The sequence below is a fragment of the Puntigrus tetrazona genome, chromosome 5 (genome assembly GCF_018831695.1).
Source record: "Puntigrus tetrazona isolate hp1 chromosome 5, ASM1883169v1, whole genome shotgun sequence".
NCBI classification, from domain to species: Eukaryota; Metazoa; Chordata; class Actinopteri; order Cypriniformes; family Cyprinidae; genus Puntigrus; species Puntigrus tetrazona.
In genome coordinates this window covers 29,779,672-29,802,718 of record NC_056703.1, presented here as the reverse complement: position 1 = coordinate 29,802,718, position 23,047 = coordinate 29,779,672, and the positions used below count along the sequence as shown (strand labels likewise).

Here is a 23,047-nt window from a genome sequence, read left to right as displayed (position 1 = left end):
CAGGCATCGCTCTTCTGAAGGGACGATCACTCACGCGGCCGTCAAACACGCGAAGATGACCGAAGTGTTCAAACCGAACATGAAATGTCACGCAACGCTCATGAAATGCATCATTTTAGCTTCAGGCACTCTATTAAAAGCAACATTTCTTGAAATGGTAAAAGAATCTCCTAAAAACATGCCCAGATTGCACAAAATCACGCTTGGGACCATTATGGTCACAAATGAAAATAACCGATCTCAAATTCTCAAAAAAAGTTAAATAAATAAAAAATCTAAGCAATAATCAATGATTGTAATAGATTAACCTACTAATATACAATCAAAATATTTATTTGTGCATTTATCCATATATTTGTATATTATTATTTTAGATTAAACTGGAATTAACTGTCACACAAATAAACACCCAGTCAGTGGATGATACTATATATATATATATATATATATATATATATATATATATATATATATATATATATATATATATATATATATATATATATATGTCGTAAAACATACATAAACTGTGATATTGTTTTTCATACTTAAATTTTATCTTCCGAAATATATGCCACTTTAGGGTTGACAGCAATCCAATTTAGCTATAAATCTGATTATAAACTGATTTCTGGATGCACATAAGCAAAGCTTTTGGTATGAACGGTGATGGTTCATCCTTATTTTTTTCCCTCTTCTTTTGGGGTGTAAAGTGATCCGGTCATGTTTTAGTGAGATTCGCTGCTATATTCATTGCAAAGTGATCTCAGAACATAATATAATGTTTCACAACGAAGGTCAGCCGCCGTGCCACTGGCATGATTTCCTCTCATGATCCATGACTTCTGCTCTCTGAAGCACATGATGAACATCCTGCCAAATCCAGTGTTTGAATCAAAATGCACATGAATAAGGTTGTGTGTTCTTCACGAGTGATGCCTGTGTGTGTTTGATTGCCCCCGCCAGTGTTTATTCACATGGTGGATATGAACTGTAGGCTGTTTTCTCCAGTCTCATTGCCCATTTATTCTCAGGCCGTCAACAAACTCCTCCTCCTGCTGCCTCTCGGGAGGTGTGGCCACGGCAGCCCCACCCTCAGCTCCAGGTTTGACAGGCCCCGCCCCTAATGTCCCATCTGCGCCGTCAGTCTGGGCCTCTTCCTCTTCGTCCTCCTCAGCCTGCGTCTCCTCCTCGCCTCCATCCCTTGGGAGATCTGGGCCGTCGCCGTCCAGTGGTAAATGAGTTCTCGCGGCTTCCTTGCGCTCGGCGTAGAGGCTCAGACCCGAGGGAAGCAGGTTTTTAAAGTCCGTCTCAAAGGGCAGCTGAACGCCAACCGGGAGGCCACCGATGCCCAGACTGACACCCGCCGCCACTGATGATCCCTGGTAAACCTCCATCCCATCCGGCAACATGGACTGGATCTTGGGAAGCCAGCGCTTTCGCACACGCCGTGCATTGGTGCACATGTCAGCAGCGATGACGTTCATCTCACTTTCCTTAAAGTTGGGCGCGAAGTTCTGACAGTAAACTAGAAAAACAAAGGAAGTTATTACGAGCTTGAATAAGATGGAATATAAAGCTGCACAACTGGTGTGCATTTAACAGTTAATGATGAATTCATATACTACATGATTACACAGCCCTGCATCCTGAGTTTTTCATCGAGTTTCAGACATGGCATGTATTATCCTATTTTTTTGACGCTGAATTCAAAAATATAAATAAAACCTTTTTTTCATAAAATAATGCAGAATTATATATATATATATATATATATATATATATATATATATATATATATATATATATATATATATATATTTTTTTTTAATTATATATATAGACTGCCAGACAGAAGTTTTTTAACAGTAAGATTTTTAGAGCATCTTCTGCTCACAAAGGCTGCATTTATTTGATCTAAAATACAGCAAAAGCAATAATCTTGTGACATATTTTTGCTATTAAAAATAACTACTATATTTTAAAATGTAAGTGTTATATGATCCTTTAGAAATCGATCTAACATGCTCATTTGTTGTTCAAGAAACATTTTTTTTTTTTTTTTTTTTTAAACTGTAGAGTAAATTTTTCTTTGATGAATCGAAAGATCCAACAATCAGCATTTATGCGAAATAAACGGCTTTAAGAGAGAGAAATATCCTGAAAAAAAAATCTACTAAGCGTTTTTCCACAAAATTATAATAATAATCGTTTTTTTGAGCTAATCAGCTTTGAAATCACAGGAATAACAGGAACATTATAAAAATTTTGATTAAAATAGAAAAAGATATAAAATTAGAAAAATAAAATGTCAAAATGGTACTGTTTTTGCAGTACGGTGGATAAAATAATTGCAGGCTTGGTGAGCAGAAGATAATTATTAAAAAAAACAAAAACCTTTCAGCGCTAGTGTATGTAACAGCTTTAATGACTTCAAATGACAAATGTCAAAAGTTTTGACATGACAGAAAAAGTATTCATGTAAATAACAAAATATGTGGAAAATATGTTAAAATACTCTACTGAATGTCAAAGAAACTAATGGTTGTAATCTAGCTTTGAGGGAGATCATGTGTTCAAGGTGTTTTCTGCTGATTACAGATAACAGACTTCTTCACCTTACTAATGGCTTTCCAAAGTGCTACGAAATGCATTTTATTTAGTAAAAAGTGTGACATGCTTCACCAAAACTGACACTATTTTCATTAATAAGCGGATGTGATGCAAGGCGGAGTAATGCATATTGATTTGAACATCGCTGACGGTATACAGAGCGTAACGTACGTTTGACGGCGTTCAGGACTCGACTGTCCAGTGGTTTTCGGCTGGGGTCGCTGGTTGACGATCGGATCCCCGTCCCACAGCTGTTTGCTAACGTGTTCCTGCAGGTTCAACAAGCAGCCAGCAGAGGGTGCGTTGGAAAGCAAAGCCATGAGACCCAAGCGCTATCTTAATATCTTAATAACTGCATTTCACATAACTGGAGGGGTGTAACGATACACAATGTGACAGTTTAAACTGTTTTACAGAACAAACAATCTCTTTATCTTTGTATAAAAAGTCTGTTGTTACTGCTAAAAGCCCGCAACACACTGTTCATACTGCAGTTTGTGGCGCTGCTGTAAATGAGGGAAAAGGTTTGAATTTCCAACGGTTTTGGATGGAATATATTTGAGCAAAATGCATATTTTAGTCAGCTTCCGTTCTATTGTGCTCCATCTGTTTGAAGCCCACGCATGAGAAACTGCGCCATTAAAATTTGTAAAATTCAAACAGATACTGTCTTATTATCGGGAGATACGTGATTGAATTTCTGTCCGATTTGTGTGACAATCAATAACTGTTTATGGGCAGCATAAAAATGAACGAGAACTGCTGTAAACTGAATCCTACTTGCCCCAAAATTGTGCATCTATCATAAAAGCTTTTATTTTTTCAGAAAGTTCAAACATTAGTCTGTTGAATCATTAAATGATAAGCGTTTTTCCACAAAAGCAATTTGAGAGCAGAGAAGTCTCTCCTCCATTCACATCCATTCAAACACAAACCTCTGGGCTCCTTCCCTTATACTTTTTTTTTTACTAACCTTTGAGGCTTGCCTTAAAGAGCCTTTGGTTTAACAGAGACTCCTTTACTGTCAGAGCACATGCGTCAAACCGCTTTAAACTGTAAGCTTATGATTACCACTCGGATCACATGGTTTCCTAACAGCAGCTGTGAGTCCTTCATTATTTTTCAGATGCATTCACAACATCGATATAGAATGTACCATGCTATCCACACGGAGAGGTTAAAGGCTGGATTAGTTCGGTACAAACCAGATTTATGAATACATGTACTGTAACACCCCTGCAGACAGCGGTGAACCGATCTGACGTCACACACACCTGTCAAAGAAGGTGGCGAGGAGCCTGCGCAGAAGCACCTTGTGTTTGACACCGGCACACAGATGACAGTTCATCAGCTGACCTCTGGTCATGAACACACCTGTGCCTGAACAACACAGAGAAATGTGACAGTAATCAGCTCCAGTGCATGGACAACATCTGTGACACAAGACAGTGCAGGTGAATAAGCTAAAAATCTTGGTTAATCAAAGTACATTAATATAACCGTTTAGTATTACAGGTTTTCTGAAATGTTTTGTTTGTATGAGCAAATGAGGCACAAATGAAATATGAATGAAGTAGCACACATTTCCAGCACATAGATCTGACCAGGAGATGAAGCCATATTAATAGTTCCTGTTTGATTTTGTTGTCATTGTCATCTTTTTAATACTCCATAAATCCATAAATACTGTCAACAGACAGATAACAAAAACATTTTCTCCTTGTTTTTAGGAGTAAAATGTATAAATCCGTGTGAATGATTTATGAACAAATTACGCTCAATAGATGCATAGGAATTAAACTTTTTTTTTGTAAGAAAGCATTTTGGATTGAACTCATAAAATATTAAATATGAATTTTGCTTTCATGAAACAGCAAGGTTTATTTTGTTTGTAAAATGTTATAACCACAAGAAAATGTGATTTTTTTTGTAAATACATTACATAGATTGAATACATTCTTTTGAAGCGGTAAGGTGTGCCAAGTTTAGTTTTTCTTGGGGGATTTATCTTCTGCTTCGGGGTTGATATAGTGTAAAAAAACATATTTTGAAGATATCAGTAAAAACAAATATTATACAAGTAGGTTTTAAAATAAAACACTCTAGTCTTTCTAGTTCAAAAATTCACATTTAATTCAATATTACTTGATGATTATTTGTTAAATTGAATATAATTTACTTTGAAACGTTTTCTAAGTAAAACTATTTCAAAGTAAATCCTATAAACCAATTTGTTTGGTATCACCCAGGTTAAAAGATGTAATTATCAGAGTGATTTCACCCACCTGCCACAAGTTCCAGTTTCTCTCCGGGGTCTCCCTCCGTGTAGAGTTTGGGATGGCATCGGTAGCCGATCTGACTGATGAGACTAGCGGGAAGAGCCACCAGATCCCTGCGAATCAGCACACACGAGCGGTTCTCCAGCGACACCGGCATGACCGCCATCTCCGGCTTCTCTGCCACTGGAAGAGACAGAGTCACGACAACATTCAACAATTCATGCTCAGAAATTCATCAAAACCATTCTTCACCTTTCAAGGTGAGACAGGCAAACGTGTTTTCACGCATCTGTCAATTTTGAGACTGAAAGTGCCGTTTCATACTTCTGTAAGTGAGTATTTTATTTTATCTACACGTGTCTGTAGATTTCACATCCATATCAATTTAAAAGTTTCTTTCTTTCTTCAGCAGCACGTACGTATTTTATTCATATCTGTTCTGAAGAGGGATGGATTTGTTAATATACCATTCAATTGCTTGTATTACTTTGTATTATAGTCAGTAGTTTCTGATTTAATGTGGTGATAAAAGAAATCCCCTTTAATATGTTAATATATATTATAAGTTTATCCAATGCAAGTGCCATGCCTTTTTTGGAATATTACATATAATGTATATGATGTGTTACATATATGATGTATGTGATATTTATGATATAAAATAAAATAAATTAAAAAAAGGAGTTGAATGACTTTCACAGCTAATTTACAACTTAAAATGAAAGTTGAGATTTTTACAGTGACTATTCAGGGGAAGCGCCTGCTTTTCAGCATCAAATTGCCTCAACTCAATAAAGCTCTGCACTGGCACGACTAATAGAAAAGTTCTGCTTCCCATTTGTCCTTCAGTCACACACACAGACACACACACACACACACACAAAAGATGTGCTAGCTCTCAAATAACCTACAATGTGACCCTCTAGAGCGGTGACTGATTACAGATTGAATGCTTTTCACGATCTTTGACACCCGAGCGCCGGACGAGACTGTCACCGCAGAGAGACACGGCCATTTCTACAGTCAGAATATATACCAAACATACGGGACAAATCAAGACAGGAACTCCAATAACACACAGAAGACAAAAGATCAGCATGTTACTCAACGTGGAGGAATGCTCATATCAAACAGCATTTCAGTTCAATCTGAATTTGACCTTTCAGCTGCACTTTCTTCAAACTCTGACTCAATAACCTCAGGCACTTTCTCATGAAACACTCAAGCGTGACTTAGTACTGATGAAATACGCATTAGTGTACAACAGAAAGCTAAAAAACAGTTTTTTCAATGGAGTAGCATTAAAAAGATGTGCATGTGTTACACAAAGAATTATACCTAAATTAAACTTTTACTGATATTAAAAAGTCCTCGTTCCTCTAAAACGCCCTGCACTTAATAGAAAAAAAGTCCTGACTTAATGCTGTGGTATTTCATATTTCCACATTGAGTGAGTTTTTTTTAACAAATTTATGTTGGCCTCAGAGCTTAATATTTCAACATATGGGAAAACATTTTTACTGCAAATGACAGATCTTGGAACAAAGTCGTGGAAGCAATTTCGTCTTTTTTTCCTCAAGTCACATTGCAATGCATTAAAGATAAATTTAAATAGGCCCTTTCGAGAATTAGAATCTCAAAATGACCTTATTTCACAAATCTGTTTTTAATTGGCTTACTTTTTTTTTAATTAGAATTGTTTATATCATGCATTTCTGATAAAAAAAAAAAGAAGTGAGATATAAACTTAAAATCACAAGGCAAAAAAAGCCTGAATTGTGAGAAATATGTTTGTTTTTATCTCATGGCGAAAACACACTTTCATACAGAGTACGTGAAAACAGTCCTCGGGGTAACGTTTGCTAATCAGAGCCATTATTTTTGCCCTGATCTTTAATCATGTATAGTTTTAAATAGTGTTGGTAAATATTTAACATAAAATGGGCTGTACATTTTTTATTTATGGTGTGTGATTTACTAGCACTATGTGCAGTGAGCAAGACTATATTTCACTACACATTTTTGACTGTTTTTTTTTGAGAAAGCCACACTGTAATAATACATCAGGTTATCTTTAGCACACGTCTCTCATATCACAGTTAAACAGACATCATGCACCGCCCAAGATTCACACTTCTTCTCACGAGCGTGTCTTTGCTGCCTATTATGTTTTTTTAATATCTCATCAACACTGTTGTTAATAACGTTTGTTTAAATACAAGTTATTGACTAACTGCATGCTTTTTATTGTACATTTCTGCCATAAGGACATGACCTTGTGTCACCACTGATAAGCTACCACTAAATATAAATGTACTTTATTGTCTGTAAAGCTTTGTGAAAAGTGCCATACAAATAAACTTGAATTGAACTGATAAAACATTAAAACTTCCAATTTTTACTTGCCACATCATCACTTTTCAAACCATCTGCCACATGCTAAGCAATCCATCTCTAACCTCATGTAACATTTGCCTGTCATTCAAATCATCAGAAATGACACTCAAATCAACAAGACACGGATTGAAGAAGAAGCTGCCGTACTTCCGTAAGGGTTGGCTGAGCGGCCGCACAGCTGGCTGTAAGTCTCGTCCGCATCGAACGGCTCTTCCTCAAACTCCTCGTCCTCGTTCTGGTAAGACGTGGGGCTGTCAGTGGTCGGGAGGCTGGATGCTCCCGGACTGGATCGCTCTCCCAGATACGCCGGAGCCCCGGGCGGAAACGCCCCCGTGGAGAACAGCGGTGCGGCCCGTGCAGAGCGCGTCCCGTCGCTAGCTCGCTTGGCCAGCGGCTCCTCCAGCTTGATCCTGCGGGCCTGCGACGGCACCGAAGGCGACCAGCCGGCTGGCACCAGCGGGTGTGTGCTGGGACTCTGCGGGCCCGAGTTGGGTTCGTCCATGGCGGCCGTGGCCGAGTCGCAGTGGGGCGAGCTGGCTTTGAACATCAGGTCCATTCCGCGCTCCACGATGTGCTGGATCTGCAGGTAACCGGCCGTGTACATCACGACCAGCTGCTCGCTGGCGGCCATGGTCAGCTTCCCCGTGTAGCAGAAGCTGAGGATCTGCTGGAAACAGGCCGGCGTGACGGAGGACGGCAGCTCGAACTGCGCTTTGCTGCTGCCGCTGAACAGGTCGCGAAAGTACAGGCTGCTGGCGGCCAGCACGGCGCGGTGGGCTTTAAACGCCTGACCCTTCACCAGGATGGAGACGTCGCAGTACTGGCCCTGCAGCCGCTGCTCGTTCAGGGAGCCCAGCACCATGCTGCCAAAGTTTGGGATCTCCATGTGGAGCATCTGGGACATGGCGGCCCGCTTTCACACCGTCGACAGAGCCAGTGGGAGGGTCACCTGGACAGAGAGTGAGAAACACATTCAGAGGAAATGACATATGCAGACAGAAGATGATATGAACAGTAGTATGGCCATTATGAACAGGGTTAACTAAACCACAGAAAAACAAAAAAACACAACACAGGGCCTACTTACTCATGAGTTGGAATAAAATAAACAATAGGTGAAATAAAAAAAACTAATTTCAACTAGTCTGATTCTCATTTTAATTTCATTTAACAGAAAAAAAACTAATTTAAAGATTGACAAAAGCTATGTAAAAAAATTAATAACAAAAATCATAAAAACAACATTACTAAAACGTTAACAGATCTGATATGAATCTATTATGACCACAGTGTGTGTGTGTGTGTGTGTGTGTGTGTGTGAGAACACAGTGGTACACTAGGATTTTCACCAGTTAAAAATGTTAAATATTAAGTCAGTTAAGTCTATCTATCCTGAATACATTAAAGCTTTTTCATTAATCAGACAGAAAAGTATAAAAGGCAGAGAAAGGGCGCTCCTGCACACTAACATTCGCAGCAAAGTCAAAATAAAAGTCCTTATCTAACTCTGATCAGCCAACAGAAAAACATAACCACCAACTCGTGCAATTAGCCAAATATTGGGTGAAATACAGGCTTTGCTTTGATCATGAGATATCAGCATTAGAATGAAAAACCTAACCGATGCAACAGCAGTAAAGAAGCTCCAAATCACACTTAACAACAGCTGACCAACATATCTCAGACTGTTGATCACACACACACACACACACACACACAATTATACTTATCTATGTGTTTTACAGGGTTTTGCTGCCGTACAAACTACATTTTTTTATCCCCTTTTCCTTCTCTTCACTAACCATACAAGAAAAAAAAAAGAAACAAAACACTGTTCACTATGTTTTTTAAGCTGCTTGTTTTATAGTATACAATGTAAACCTCATAAATAATGTTTAAGCTGTAGAACCCATGTCATTATGCTCATTTGTGTCCTCAAACCATATAAACCTTTACACACACACACACACACACACACACACACACACACACCTTGAAGCCCCAAAGATAAACCGGCGTGACACACACAAAACTTCCACTCTTGGGAAATACCGTAACTCATTTCCAGTAACAAATGAAATGCAGCATCTGTCTGTCTGTCTGTCCGTCTGTCCGTCCAGTAGTCGCTCCCTGAGTTTTAGGAGACAAAGCTTTCATGAGTCCGTCCGTCTTTCGTCGGGACTCAACAAGTGCAGCGGCATCAGTGTATATGTGATAAAAGCAATCAATGCTGCTTCTGTAACGTCACACACAGAGACCAGCTACAGTTACACAGAGAGTGAGAGAGAGAGACGAGTGAGGGAGGGGCGAGAGACACAGCAAAGTCATTTGAGGACAGAAGCAGCAAAGAAAATCAACTGCAGCACGACACCATTACACTAACACACACAGCACTGATTTCACTGTAGGCAAATCACGGTGTCCTGGAAAGTCCACACGGATGATTTTCATGCTGTTTGATGGGTGATTTATAAGCTTACATTATCATTATAAAAGCATCACAGTATGAATGTGATAGCCAACTGATACAATGAATAGCATTTTAGTTCTATCAACTATAGTTAAACAACTAAAACATTTTGTGTTATTTTAAATGCATATCTAAAAAAAAGCTCACTTTATTAAAAGCTAGGTTCTAAAGCAACGATATTCAGTTACACTTATAACGCTTTAGTTTAGGCACCGATTCTCACTCATGCTTATAAGCATGCACATTACGAGCATATTGGCTAATTATTAGCACTTATAGAGCACATATCAGTGCCTTATTTTGCATGACCATATTCTAGAACTTTGTCCCATACCTAAACTTAATAACGACCTCACTGGTCATAGTCATAGCCAGTTTCTTTCTCATTTAACTGTGGATATCTAAACGTCATTGGCAGATTCTAAACGCATTCATTCTTCATACTGTGCGTGGTCCATTTATCTTTTTTCACTGTTGAAGTCAGCGGTGGTTTTGTTCTGCAAGTATTTGTCTTTGGCACAGACACTGAACACTGCCGTCTGCTTTAGTGAAGGCAGAAAAATCTCTCAGTCTGAGCCGCAGGTGAAGTTATCAATCCAGTCTGACAGACACATGAACTCAAGACAAACACAAAAACACATGGACATCCAACACTGACAAACTGCGTGTCTGCAGTCTGAAGGGGTTTAATATTTCTGCTCGGAGTTTGAGGCGATGTCAGTTTTTTCACCCAGTTTTAGTTTTTTTTTTAAGCATTAAAAGCCTTCACTGCATTGCAACAATGTTTTCATGGCAAGCGCTTTACGATACATAAAAGCTAATATTACAATTTAAGGAAAACTTTAATATTTTTTCTTCATTTCACCCTTTCGATTTTGAATTGAAATACGAGCCGCACGTGCTTTCGTGAGATTGCTCCCTAAACATCCATTCAGTGTTGGATTGATGCTAAGTGACCAGATGCAGCCAAAGATGGCATTTCATGCCAGAGAATGCAAATTGAAAAAAATACAGGCGCTTCTCGACAGAGGACGACATAGAAAACACAGTCAGTCTTGCTTTAAACATTTGCATTGGTTTCCACAGATGGGAGCTGCACTACAAAAGCAAACGGAAAAAATCCAGAAAGACCATATAGCAGATGCTGTTTATCCAAAGTGAACTCAAGAACGCAGACAGCTGAGATTTTCTATCAGTCCTCGACTGGGTAACTCTCACTATTTGAAAATGTTGAATAATTAAGAATTTTATTTGTAAAACTTTTTTTTTTTTTTAATAATTCCTTCTGCTCACCAAAACAATTTTTTGATCCAAAATACAGTAAAAACAGTGAAATATTAAACTAAAATAGCATTTTTCTATATGAACATATTATAAAATTTGTGAATTTTCAGCATCTTACACGAATCAGTGTCACATGATCCTTCAGAAATTATACTAATATGCAGATGACCAAATATTGTTATTGCTGGATTATTAATAATGGTTCTAATAATGATTAATAAAGTGTTGAAAACCATGATACATTTTATTTTAGGATTATTTGATGTACATAGTAAAAAAAACAACAGCATTTACTTAAAATATGTTTTTGTAACATTACAAATATCTTCACTGACACTGAAAAAACTAATTCCTTTAGTTTGAGAGGTAGTGTAGCACATTTTTAACATTGCTAATAATCAGAAATGCTTCTTCAGTAAGTAAGCATATTAAAATGAATTCTGACAAATCACGTGGCATTGAAGTTACGATTTAGTCAAGATGCTAAAAATTCAGCTTTGAACACAACAATAAATTACAGTTTTACAAGATATTCACAAAGACAGCTGTTTTTAATTGTAATAATATTTCAGAATATTACTGCTTTTAGTTTACTTAAAATCGAATAAAAGCCGTTTAAAAAAATTAAACTAAAAAAAACATTAAACGATAATTATTCCCAACATTTGCCCATTACATATTGTTTTGAATTTAAACAAGCTCTTATTTTACGCAACGCATGCATTCAAAACACAGAAACGATATCTACATTACCAAATATACCTACCACTAATTTCTAAGCAGCTTGTCTCTACGCTAAAAATGAAGCTCTAGCGCCTGATTTCCCTGTCTCCTGTGATTGTGATGAAGTTAGGCTGTGTGATATGACAGCCGTCACATGCCCACGTGAGCCATGAAGCACCGCTGTCACACTGCAGCATGCGAGGATGGGCGTTCACATCACGCTGCCAGCTAATGCACAGCGCTGCAATGCAGTGCCACACACGCATGTACGTGCAGGAGTACTGTCGAGTCAGGCCCGCACACACGCACACACTAAATATAGACTTTGCACATCTTTGATAAGGAACCTACAGACGTGAACCCCATAAACCTGCGGCGATCCTCAGCCGAACCACTGATTTATCAGCACGCATCCGTCTGCGTGTCAGAACTGGGCCACGATGCACTGCTGCAGACATAAAACTCCTCCGACTCGGAGGAAAAGGAGTTCTGTCAGAATAAAAAGAGCAGTCCGGGACATTCCGTCCTCGGTTAAGCGCTGAAGACCTGCAGAGCACGAGTCGATCCAGCAGGAAAAAAAAAACGCACGTATATATGTAGTATATCTGCTTGCACTCGTCGACTCTCTTCATATGAACGATCTGCTTTATAAATATTCAAGCACTGCAGTCGTTCTAAAGTCGAGCATGTCTAAGTGCACAGACACAACACATTCAGTCCACGTTGAGAGACGCAGAGCTCCCTGGCAACAGGCCTGCCAATCGGAGCCGCGCATTTGAGCAACGTACAGAACTCAAATCTAGAGCAAAAACACAATCTCAGCAGTCCTTCGAACTCCGCATTTGATTGTACCTGGAAGCGAACTTTTGCTCAGTTCACGCATCACCTGGGAATCCAACCCACGACCTTGGTGATGCTAGGAACATAATCTCACAGCGATTGGTGATCTGCGGTCGTGTTTAGAGTCCAGCGTTTCTTAATATAGAGAGACCGGCGCTGGGGTGAGATGGGGTGATGGACACAGAAATATCATGACGGCATGTCCTCTAATGCCACCGGCGTATGTCATATGATCCCTCGTCCTGTTAAATTTCATGGATGGAGGCAACTGTATTAAAAGGCCCTTATTTTGAGCTGCGATACGGTTTCCGAATTAAACATTATGAGATGCTATAGCTCAGAGCTGCAGTTCTCGGTTATGTTTCGTTGAATGGTCAACCAACAGTTTAGATTTAGAGGAGACACACGTGTGAAACTAGGGCACGATTCATCAAAACAAAACTGAACTAACGAAAGGGCTTAGCGTGCTTCTCAATTCGCAAAGGCTTTGATTTAATTATTTCAACTGAATGGACAGAGTGAAGCGCAGCACTGTGTTCATTCACACATGAGCGGCTCATGATCCGGTGATTTTAGTGTCTTGATTCACACATTTTGATCCACATGAACATCTGCTCCGAGCTGCTTTAATGCAAATTTGAATGCACACACCAACCATCTTCACAAATTTATATAGCGCTTGCCAACAAGAGAAATGTTAATTATATCCCTTACATTTTTTATTTTACAATGAAATATTACAATTTTACTATTTTGTATAAATTATTATTACTTATGTTAACTCTGTATTAAAATCAAATTTTTATTGTTTTTAATTAACAGTTAAATATTACATTATACACACACATACATGTATTTGATTATTTTTATATATATATATATATATATATATATATATATATATATATATATATATATATATATATAAAATCAAAATAAAAAAAAAAAATAAATATATATATATATTTTTTTATATTATTTATATTTTATACATTTATATTTAATCAAAATTAAAAATTAAATCAAATATCTTTATTTTATTTACATATAAAAAATTATATTTTTACTATATAAATTATTATATCTGTATTATTTATTAAAAATCAATCAATTTTTAAAATCAAAATCATCTTAATTTGATCTTTCTCCCAAATTGTCCGACCCAGTGCAACTCCTTTTCCTAACAGGAATGTCTCCACTGAATCTCAATACTGTTTGAGGAACAGCATCTGTGGTTTGTGTGAAGGTAAAGGCTCGTTCAGCCACAGCAGAATCTCAGCGAAGCCTGCGGGTGAGTCAGTCAACACACTAATGGACTCAAGCTGGCAGAGAAGATCAACAAACAAACAGTGACTCCAGCAGCCTCCGCCAGACCTCCACATAACTACAGCTCCAACAATGACAAAACAGCACAAAAAAAGTAGGCTATATCCGTGAGTAGTGCATTGATACGCAGGTCTGGTCACGACACAGACGCTCTTAAAGACATTCAAGCTGCATTCGAGTCACTGGCTGTCAAAATAACCGTGACTGTGCATTGAATGCGACATATCAAAACTGACAGTTCATGGCCAGATTACCCCACAATGTGCCGCAGATCTAATGGCCGTTTTTTACAACTTTGAGCAACGAGCATGTCTGGTACGTTGTGATCCAGACCTCTTCATGTTTCCCAGAGTAGCTATAATAAAAGTTGTGAAACATTTGCCAAATAATAACTGCACTCATCAAGATAAAAATGACTGAGATGGTAATTCCTGCTGTCTTTGATTTGATTGGGCGTTACAGAAGCCACGCATGAATTTTGCTCAAACACAGTTTTTATGCCCAAAAAGTGAGATGTAATCAGCTAAATATTTGACGGGTGTTTTATGATACAAATGACCTACAGTTATAACAACCTATACAGAAATATCTGAGAATGCAAACAGCACAGCATATTAGGAAAGATGGAGTGGATATTGAGCTTTTCTGTAAATTCACTTAACTTCAGACTAGAACATAGCAAAACATGGCTTTGACGTGTTTATAGGTTGTGGTTAGGATAGTCAGTTAACATATTAAAATAATATCTTCAAACAGATCTAGTTCATAAACTATTAACTTCTAGTTTTTAAACTATTTTGCTAATATTCTTCACTTATTCCTTTAGGTTTCTATTTTTGAGGAAACACCCAAGTGTCTACCTCTTTGTATACATGTCCGTGGGTACTCTGTGCTCATTTTAAAAAGGCAGTTCACCTAAAAATTCAATTATCACTCTGTTGTCATTTATCATAGCCCCAAACCCCACAGCAAGCTCAGTTTTTGAACCTCACTTTATCTAAAACCTTGCATATGGCCATCCTTGTGAGACTAAAAAGTCTTAAAAATAAAGGTGCTTATAAGGTTCTTAACAGCGATGCCACAGAACCATTTGGTCAAAAGATTCTTTAAAGAACCGTCTCTTTTGCCACAAAGAACTTTTTGTGAAATGGTTCTTCAGACGTCAAAAGGTTCTTTATGGAACCGTTTATACACACACAAAAAAAGAAGGTAATTCTATTGCATTAAGAAGCACATTTAATTTTAAGAGTGTAATCTCAGTAACAGGATCACGTAAACCAAACACTCAATTTCAACCTCTGTGAGTTAGACTATTCTAAGGTTTTTGGAATACAATATGGTACGCTATGAGCAATATTTTTACTTTCAATACACCAGAAAATCATTTTGTGTTTCTGGGAAGATAATCCAGAAAAAAAAAAAAAGTTAAAAACAATGACAGATGTGTGTTATATTACTGGCAACAAGTAAAACCACTATATACCGGAAATAGCGCAAAGAAGAGCCACCTACTAATGAACAATGCAACAGTAGCAGAGGTCAAAAAAGACACTTTGTCAGCAGATAGCGAAAACGTATTCTGAAACTGAGCTAAAGAACATAGGTAACGTTTGTAAATACTCTTTTGGGGAAAATATTCAGAAGTCCTTGAAATGAGGGATGAAATTACACTAAAATGTGTGTGCGTGTGTTTTAAAAGTGTGTGTGGGGCCATTTCCGGCTCGGTTTCAAGATATCAAATCAATCCACAAGACGAAAAGCCGCTGCTCTACAACTCTTTGCCCTGACTATGACTCAGCACACAAACCACATTCACATTGCCTCCAAAAAATCTTCACCTGTCTTTCCATCTTGTTGGATTTAGTTTGTCGAGTTCACCAAGTCGAGTAACCCTATTACTGTTGCTCACATGTAGAACAAACCTTTAACTTTAAAGCAAGGGATTCCTCAGTTGGGTCAAGGTATCAGTCCAAGACCAGTGAAGATTTTTCAAAGCACACAGTATCAATCACAACACTGGGTCATTTTATTACTTTACTGTAGACTACAGGCATCTTTACACAGCCACTTCTGTGCCTTCTCAAAATTCTGTGTACAGAAGCTAAATTATAGCTGCTCTGACCCACCTCAGTTATGCCACCTCAAAGCAGCACTAAACGGTCTGTGTCAAGACACCTGAAATACCACTTCAGAAGTGCTTCTGTGCCTCATTTTCAGTGTAAAATTAGGCATAATACAGATGTTCTGTATCAGTTTTAGTGTGTGTCTTTGCAAACTGTAGGCAATTCATGGTTAAATTTTAGAAGATTGTAACAGACATGTTTAATGCTAGCAAGATATTCTACAATTCAACTGCTAGCCGTTATATCTTGAATGAGATTGATACTCTAGATTAGTAGAGGCAGGCTCTTAAAATCTTCTGCATTACCGGATGTTTGACTATAGCCATTAAACCTGGTCTACTTTGCAGCTTATTCTCAAGAATCAGACATTTGTACAGGTGGAGAAATAGGACAAAAATAGGACGAGAAACATATCACTGCTGGATTATTAACAATGCATCAGTATTTTTGAAAATCAAGCATCTTAATATTATCATTTTATAATTAAATAATTATAATAATAGTCAATGTTGTGCACTGAACAGGGATGTGATGGTATTATTAATATCATGGTATTGCAATAGCAAAACGGTCTCAATATCATCACGGTCACATTACAGTATAAAACAACAGGTCTAAAGAGACAATAATATAAAATTGTTGTTAATATTACTATATTCTAGTTTGTTTGGCTTCCTAAAACACCAGTGTGAATGTAGTTTAGACTAAGACAGGAGGGTTGGGTTTCCTTTAAAGTTAAGGTCCAAGTCTCCAAGACGCTTTTTTTATTAGTTAAAAACATGGGTTGATTTTTTCCCTTCAATATTTATTTAAATATTACAATAAATTGTATTGTAGGCTTCATACTGAGGTGTTATCGTACAGTACGAGTTTGCACTGTATAATTCTTGCAGTCTGAAATGTAAGAGTTAATGGACAGGAAAAGACTATAAGAGGATAATTAGACTGCAACTTATATTTATGCAAATTCAACTTGAGTGAACTTGCTTAATAACGGTAATGAATGCTTTGTTCTTGTAACAACACGCTGGAAAAATGCAACTAAACAACAAATTCACAACATGCTATTACAACGGTGTCTTATTTTAATGTCATGTACTGTATGGCATTTTGCCACCGCACATCTTGTACTTTCATTATCAAATGCACTTTGCATTATCAAAGTGAGTCCAGGACTCCAGGCATGACTGTGAGCTTTAGTTTCACTTTAGTTCCCCAGTCCGGATGGCATGCCGTTCTAACACTAACCTACCAGACTGCAATCCATAGGCTGTATAGCAAGTTAAAACATAGAACTATAACAATAACTATAATCAGCAACATTATTTTATTATACTATCCCTTATCTCCTCTCCCTACAGTCATATTCTGAGTGTGAGTTAAATAAATAAAGTTAAATATGCTGGATAATATTGTCATCACAAATTCATTTGAGCGCGATAATCTGACATAATCCAAGATAATCTAATTTGAAAATGTAATATTGTGGCAGCTTTATTTAGCCATTTGGTAAACACACATATTGGAAGGCACTATTTTCATATATCAGGTTTTGGTTTCTAACATTTGTTTTGTGTTTATTGCCCAGACAGAGAGGAGAAGTAGAAGTTATAAGGTTCAGCACAGGGAGCAAATCACAACAATGACTGAAAAAAAAAAAAAAAAAAAAAAAAAAGCCCACTTGTTGTTTAGATGAAATCTAAAATCAGTAGCTATTTCATAAAAATAGAGCAGTACAGAAAATACCAAAGAAGTGAGTGTAGACTTCGTAATTGAATGTCTGTCCATGTAAAAGTAAGAAGCACTGCTGACTGCTTCAGATCACGAAGCAGTTCTGCTCGTTGAACTTAAATGTATGAAAACTACAAAAAAACAAAAACCAAAGCTAACGCTCAAAGATTTGTCAAAGTCGGTGCCTGGTTCTTCCGCAAACTCAACTGTGTAAATATAGGTTATTTCCAAGATGACTGTTTGTCTAAGGCCAGCCAACAAGTGATATCAAGCAGCAACTAGCAAATGTTCAGTCATATGCATTATTCACAACGCCTTCATATCTGCTGCTGTCATTCAAGGTAAAGACCCATCAATACTGTGTATGCATGTGCTGAAACGGTAGGGTTTTAGATTACAGTACAGAAACGGTCCAGATGATAAACAAAGAGCGGGTCTGCCGCAATGTGAGTTTTATGCCCATTTCCTGCTCTAGACTCAGCAATCATATGATCTCAGATGAATATGTTCATTACAGCAAATGTTTCCATAAACTCCACGGCGCTTTCAAATACAGTAAGTCAAAGGTCAATCCTGAGAAATTTTGGGGCAGCAATTCAAATCACATGACAGGATTAATTGTTAACAATACACCCATTTCCTCAGCGGAGCTGCATGATAAAACTGTTAATGCCATAGAAATAATACTATTTCATGTTAGTCATGTATGACTGTAAAACAATAAACAGTAGAACTGAGATGAGCGTGGACTGAAGCGTTCTAGAAATGTTAGTCGGTGATGATCCTGCTGCAGTGAACACAGAGACATCTGACCATTAAGTGATGCTTGATCTTGTTATCCTGAACACTCTGTGCATTCCAAACCACGCAAAACAAGACAATCGCCATTCATGATGCCCCACCAACGCTTTATTCTACACACACCGTTCATATATGCACTGCGACGATGAGTGCACAAATGAGAGCAGATACCAGTGTGTTTAGTGAAAGCGTGATGTGAATACTGGGGTAAAACTCTCTATATGAGTCATTGAGCAACAGCCGCTGTAAGTATGTTTCACAGTGCCAGTGTGATGCGTGAAGCATCATGCAAACACCAGCTTAATGAGTTAATATAGTCAGAGCTGTACGGAAAAACAGAATCATAAATTCACAGGAGCTTCGTGCAAAAAAAAAAAAAAAAAAAAAGCCACAAAAATGAGCAAAATCCCAAAAATGACCCTGCATAATTAAACTAAAATCTATTACTGCGAGCAGAGATGACTGTGGTGATTAATATGAAAGTGAATTTAAAAAGTGTTGACTGCTGCATTACACCGACATTTGCTAATTGTGCCTGCATCTATGCTTTTTTTTTTTTTAAATGGCCAATCAAGGGCATTTGAGTTAGAGTTTGGTTCTGCAGTCTTTCAAACTCTCTCTCATCATAAAAAACAACACCAAACTGATTCAAAGATTTATTTTGCCTCTTCAGTGGTAATAGCAGCAGTTTTTGTGAGAATGCAGACGACTGCTTCGGTGATTGGGGAATCTGCTCGATATATATTTTGAATGGAAAACTTATTTTCTGACCCTGCCACAGACACAGACTGACTGACAAGCAACAAACAAGCAAATAACGAAGTAGTAGTTTTGGTGAAACTATCTGAAGGTCCACTTGAGTTGCATGCTTATTAGTGCAAGGGGCTTTAATATAATGGAACATTTTTTTCCACTAACATCTTCATTAAAGGGATAGTTCACCAAAATGTGCTTTTGCAGTCAATTTAAATGTCTAGGAAGTGGATGACTCTTTTTCTTCAGTAGAACAGTTAAGATTTTTTTAACAATTATCCTTGGTGTTTTGTAAAATATATATTAGTTTATTAGTGATGCACCAATCATGATTTTTTTTAATTGCCAATTCAGCTTCTGGTTCCATTTTTGATTCAGGTACTGGTTACAAATATTTTAAGCTAATTTATTTATTCGCTCTATAACAAGCAAACTGGCTTTAAAAATATCTGTAACCATTTGAAATTAAAAGGCAACCATTTTAAAACCCCAATCCAACATAACACGCTATATATGCTACAGTTATTTTTTTTAAAATTTGAATTAGAGGTCAAGTCAAGTGGCTTTTTATTGTCATTTCAACTACATATAGCTGTGCACTACATAGTGAAATGAGACGACGTTTCTCCTGGACCTGGTGCTACATAAAGTCGCGCACAATACAAAAAAAAACTCACATGCTGAGCTAAAACAGAGTCTTAGCCACATAAAGTGCAAAAAGAGGTGGCGCTTATGGAACAGCGGCAAAATAGAGCTTCTTTGTTTACTGCTGTTTACAATGCAGCACTGCTGCTTAAGGGTTTATATGGAGGTAAGAGGAAAAGAAAATGCCTTATATAACCCCCAATTCAATATTTATATTATCCTCTGATATTTCATTCATTGTGAACAGTAGACTTGCTCGACGTGCCTGCTATAGTATTTTTTCCTATTTGCGCCTGTCTTCAGCGTCTCTGGCCTCTGTTAGATTCCTGTTTACAGGCTCAAGCGTGATGGATTTTTCTTGATCACTGTCCCAGTAGCACCCGAAAATAGCAGAAAAATAAGTGCGAAAAATACAGAACAATGCCTGGAGAAACGTAATGCATTTTTATACTTATTTTTCTGTGACCGAAGGGTCAGCAACCACTTTAAACCTTCTTTAATACGGTCTTCCCAGTTAACGATCTGCATCTGAAGCAGCCTTCAATTTCTCATCAATTGCACCGTACTGAAAATTAAATTATAAAGCAACATGCCTTCAAGGGAAGAGAATACGATCTGCTTTGATTAAAAACAAGCAAGCAGACAGCACTGCAGCCAAACCTCACACAGAAACACTAAAGACGCTTAAAACCGCAAGTTGAGCAAGTGGAATATGGGTTAACTATCCGCGAAATCGGTCGAGCACGACCCACTGCGTTTTTATCTGGACCGAGGGGTGAGTCCGAAGCGTCGCAGTCGACCATACGTAATAATTAAACAAATCCAGCTCTCGCAGATCGTGACAGTGAACCGAGATGTAAACAGGTTCTTAGAAATCCCCATCGTGTAACCCTTGTTATTGCTCATTATCGGTTCATAGAAAATATTAACAAGAGCCGAGTTAAGGAATGACATGGTGGCTTTGCTTTGAGCAGTGCGGATGAAAATAAAACGGGCTGTTCACCGAGATTTTTCCAGACATTCTGCTGGAGCTCAACCAAAGATCCGGATCACAGCACATGAGAGCTCATATGCCACAGGTATGCACAAGAAAACAGGAATGTGGCATCAAAGACGAAGAACACTAATGTAGAAAATGTAAAAAACAGAAGGCAAGCACTTTTGATTCTTGTGAAGAGATGTAGAACTCGAATTTTCTGTGGCGTTTGCCTGCGGAAAATACTACTTTCATGCTGCCTGGCACAAAAAGAGAGATATAGAGAGTGTGTCTTTCTGCGTGCATCTGTGGGATTTTTCCACCTGTTTGATGGTGCAAATGGTGCGCCTTATCACAAAAGTAGCAGCAGAGTCTCCTTAACGACACACACGCACGTTCTGAGGAATCCTCCGAAGTGTTGAAACGTATTATTAGTGTTTGATCACATCACTTCCAGCACTAATATGTTAATTTCAGGGCTGTTAAGTGATAAGATTGATTAAATTAATGAATTACACGATGGGAAGAATAATTATTTAAATAAATGGCATGCCGGTTTGGGCTGAGAAATTAGCCCTTAAAATAAAAAATATTTTCAAAAAGAAATACTTTGATTGTGCTACACACAATATTTCAGGCTTACAATGTGAATGCGTTTACTCTGGAATCCGAGTCGCGCAATTAATACTTTGCGATGAATGGTTTAAAAGGGGCATTAAGGTATTTAAAAAAAAAGAGACTCTTATTAAGATTACCAAGTTGCGTATGAGCCAAAATCATAATGGTCCACCTCACGAGTAGCTAATCAAATTTGCATGCAAATATTCCCTAAACACATCCAGTAAAGACAGTGATGCTGGCTTCCTTTGAAATACATTAGAAGATGTGCCCGCCCGCCTGCTCTGCGGTGACAGAGATGCTGCCGGTTCATACACAAGAGTGCTAAAATAATAATTATTATTGCCAATTTTAATCTGTACATCAAAACGAAAGCAACACCTTAAAATGAAAAGAAGCAGAAATTTCTTAAACTTTGCATTCCAAGTGTCCATAAATTAAAAGGATACCCATTTCTCCAGGCAGTGTTTATATGGATTGAGCCAAGTGGAATAGATTTGAGGAAGAAGCTAAATTGAGTTTCATTTATTAGCTTTAGCCACGTGGAATGAATTTGATTGACGGCAGTCTGAATAGCGTTGTTGGGTTGCTGAAAAGTGTGACATATTTGCTGAATTAGAAATGGTAAAAGTGGGTGATATGTATTAGCGATGTGTAACGCAAGTACCAATCACAAACGGAGCGCTATATAACTGGGACCGTAACTTTCCGTAGTCTCCGTGGTTTGTGTAATTAATTGCACCAAATTAAATTTAACAGCTTTAGTTACTTAGCAAAGACTAATAAAAAGGTCACTTTTTAGTCTCATTCACATCAGCTATGATGAAAGAAATCATATGTAAACTAATTAACAAGGAGAGCAATTTGCATGCTTGTTGAGGTGACTGGCAAGCCTACCTGCAAAACATGTGCATGTTTTTACATGCGTGTCAAGCACAGAAATGCATACTTGGCAAGGTAACTTTGAGCAAGACCCAGGCAGCTATTAGAACTGATAAAAGCAGCTTAAATAGTCCTATACAACACGACACAGGACGGCTAAAGTGGAAAATCATCCAAGCTTTGAAGTGTTTACAGTCCCAGTGAGTTCTGCCCTGCTGGAATTATACAATATACACACAGTCATTCATGTGGAATTATTCACAGACTCTCTCTCTCTCTCTCTCTCACACACACACTGGCGTGACATCCATACCATGTGATCATGCCAGGCGTTATGCCAAAGGCCAGCCATGTCACTTACCAGAAATCTGTTACGGCCCTGGGCCTTGGGGGAGTGGGGATTATTTGTTTGCCGCCCCCTGCCGCCCTCTGTTTGTTTGTGCAGGCTCATCAGGCTAATTGTCCTGCACCTGCTGGCCTGCACCAATCTACTGCTCCACCTACATCACTCTGTATATGGGAGTGGAAAACCTTCTCTCGCTCTCTCCCTCTCTCCGCGCTTTGGTTTGCGCTGCGCTGCATGGCT

At 38.0% G+C, this 23,047-nt stretch overlaps 1 protein-coding gene across 2 annotated transcripts in view; it reads right to left on the bottom strand.

Moving 5' to 3' along the window:
• Positions 1-471: 471 nt before the first annotated feature.
• Positions 472-23,047, bottom strand: part of LOC122345053 (nucleus accumbens-associated protein 2) — a 33,716-nt gene continuing 11,140 nt past the window's right edge. Inside the window, exons 1-6 of one of the 2 annotated variants that reach the window (XM_043238811.1) lie at positions 9,342-9,490; positions 7,437-8,238; positions 4,899-5,075; positions 3,888-3,993; positions 2,785-2,882; positions 472-1,528 (exon numbers count right to left, since the gene is read on the bottom strand). In XM_043238811.1, coding sequence (XP_043094746.1) covers positions 1,014-1,528; positions 2,785-2,882; positions 3,888-3,993; positions 4,899-5,075; positions 7,437-8,193 — 1,653 coding nt within the window. In that variant the 5' untranslated portion in view covers positions 8,194-8,238; positions 9,342-9,490 and the 3' untranslated portion in view covers positions 472-1,013. Of the gene's footprint in view, positions 1,529-2,784; positions 2,883-3,887; positions 3,994-4,898; positions 5,076-7,436; positions 8,239-9,341; positions 9,491-23,047 lie in introns of those variants that run through there. The other variant, XM_043238809.1, reaches the window with a different exon arrangement.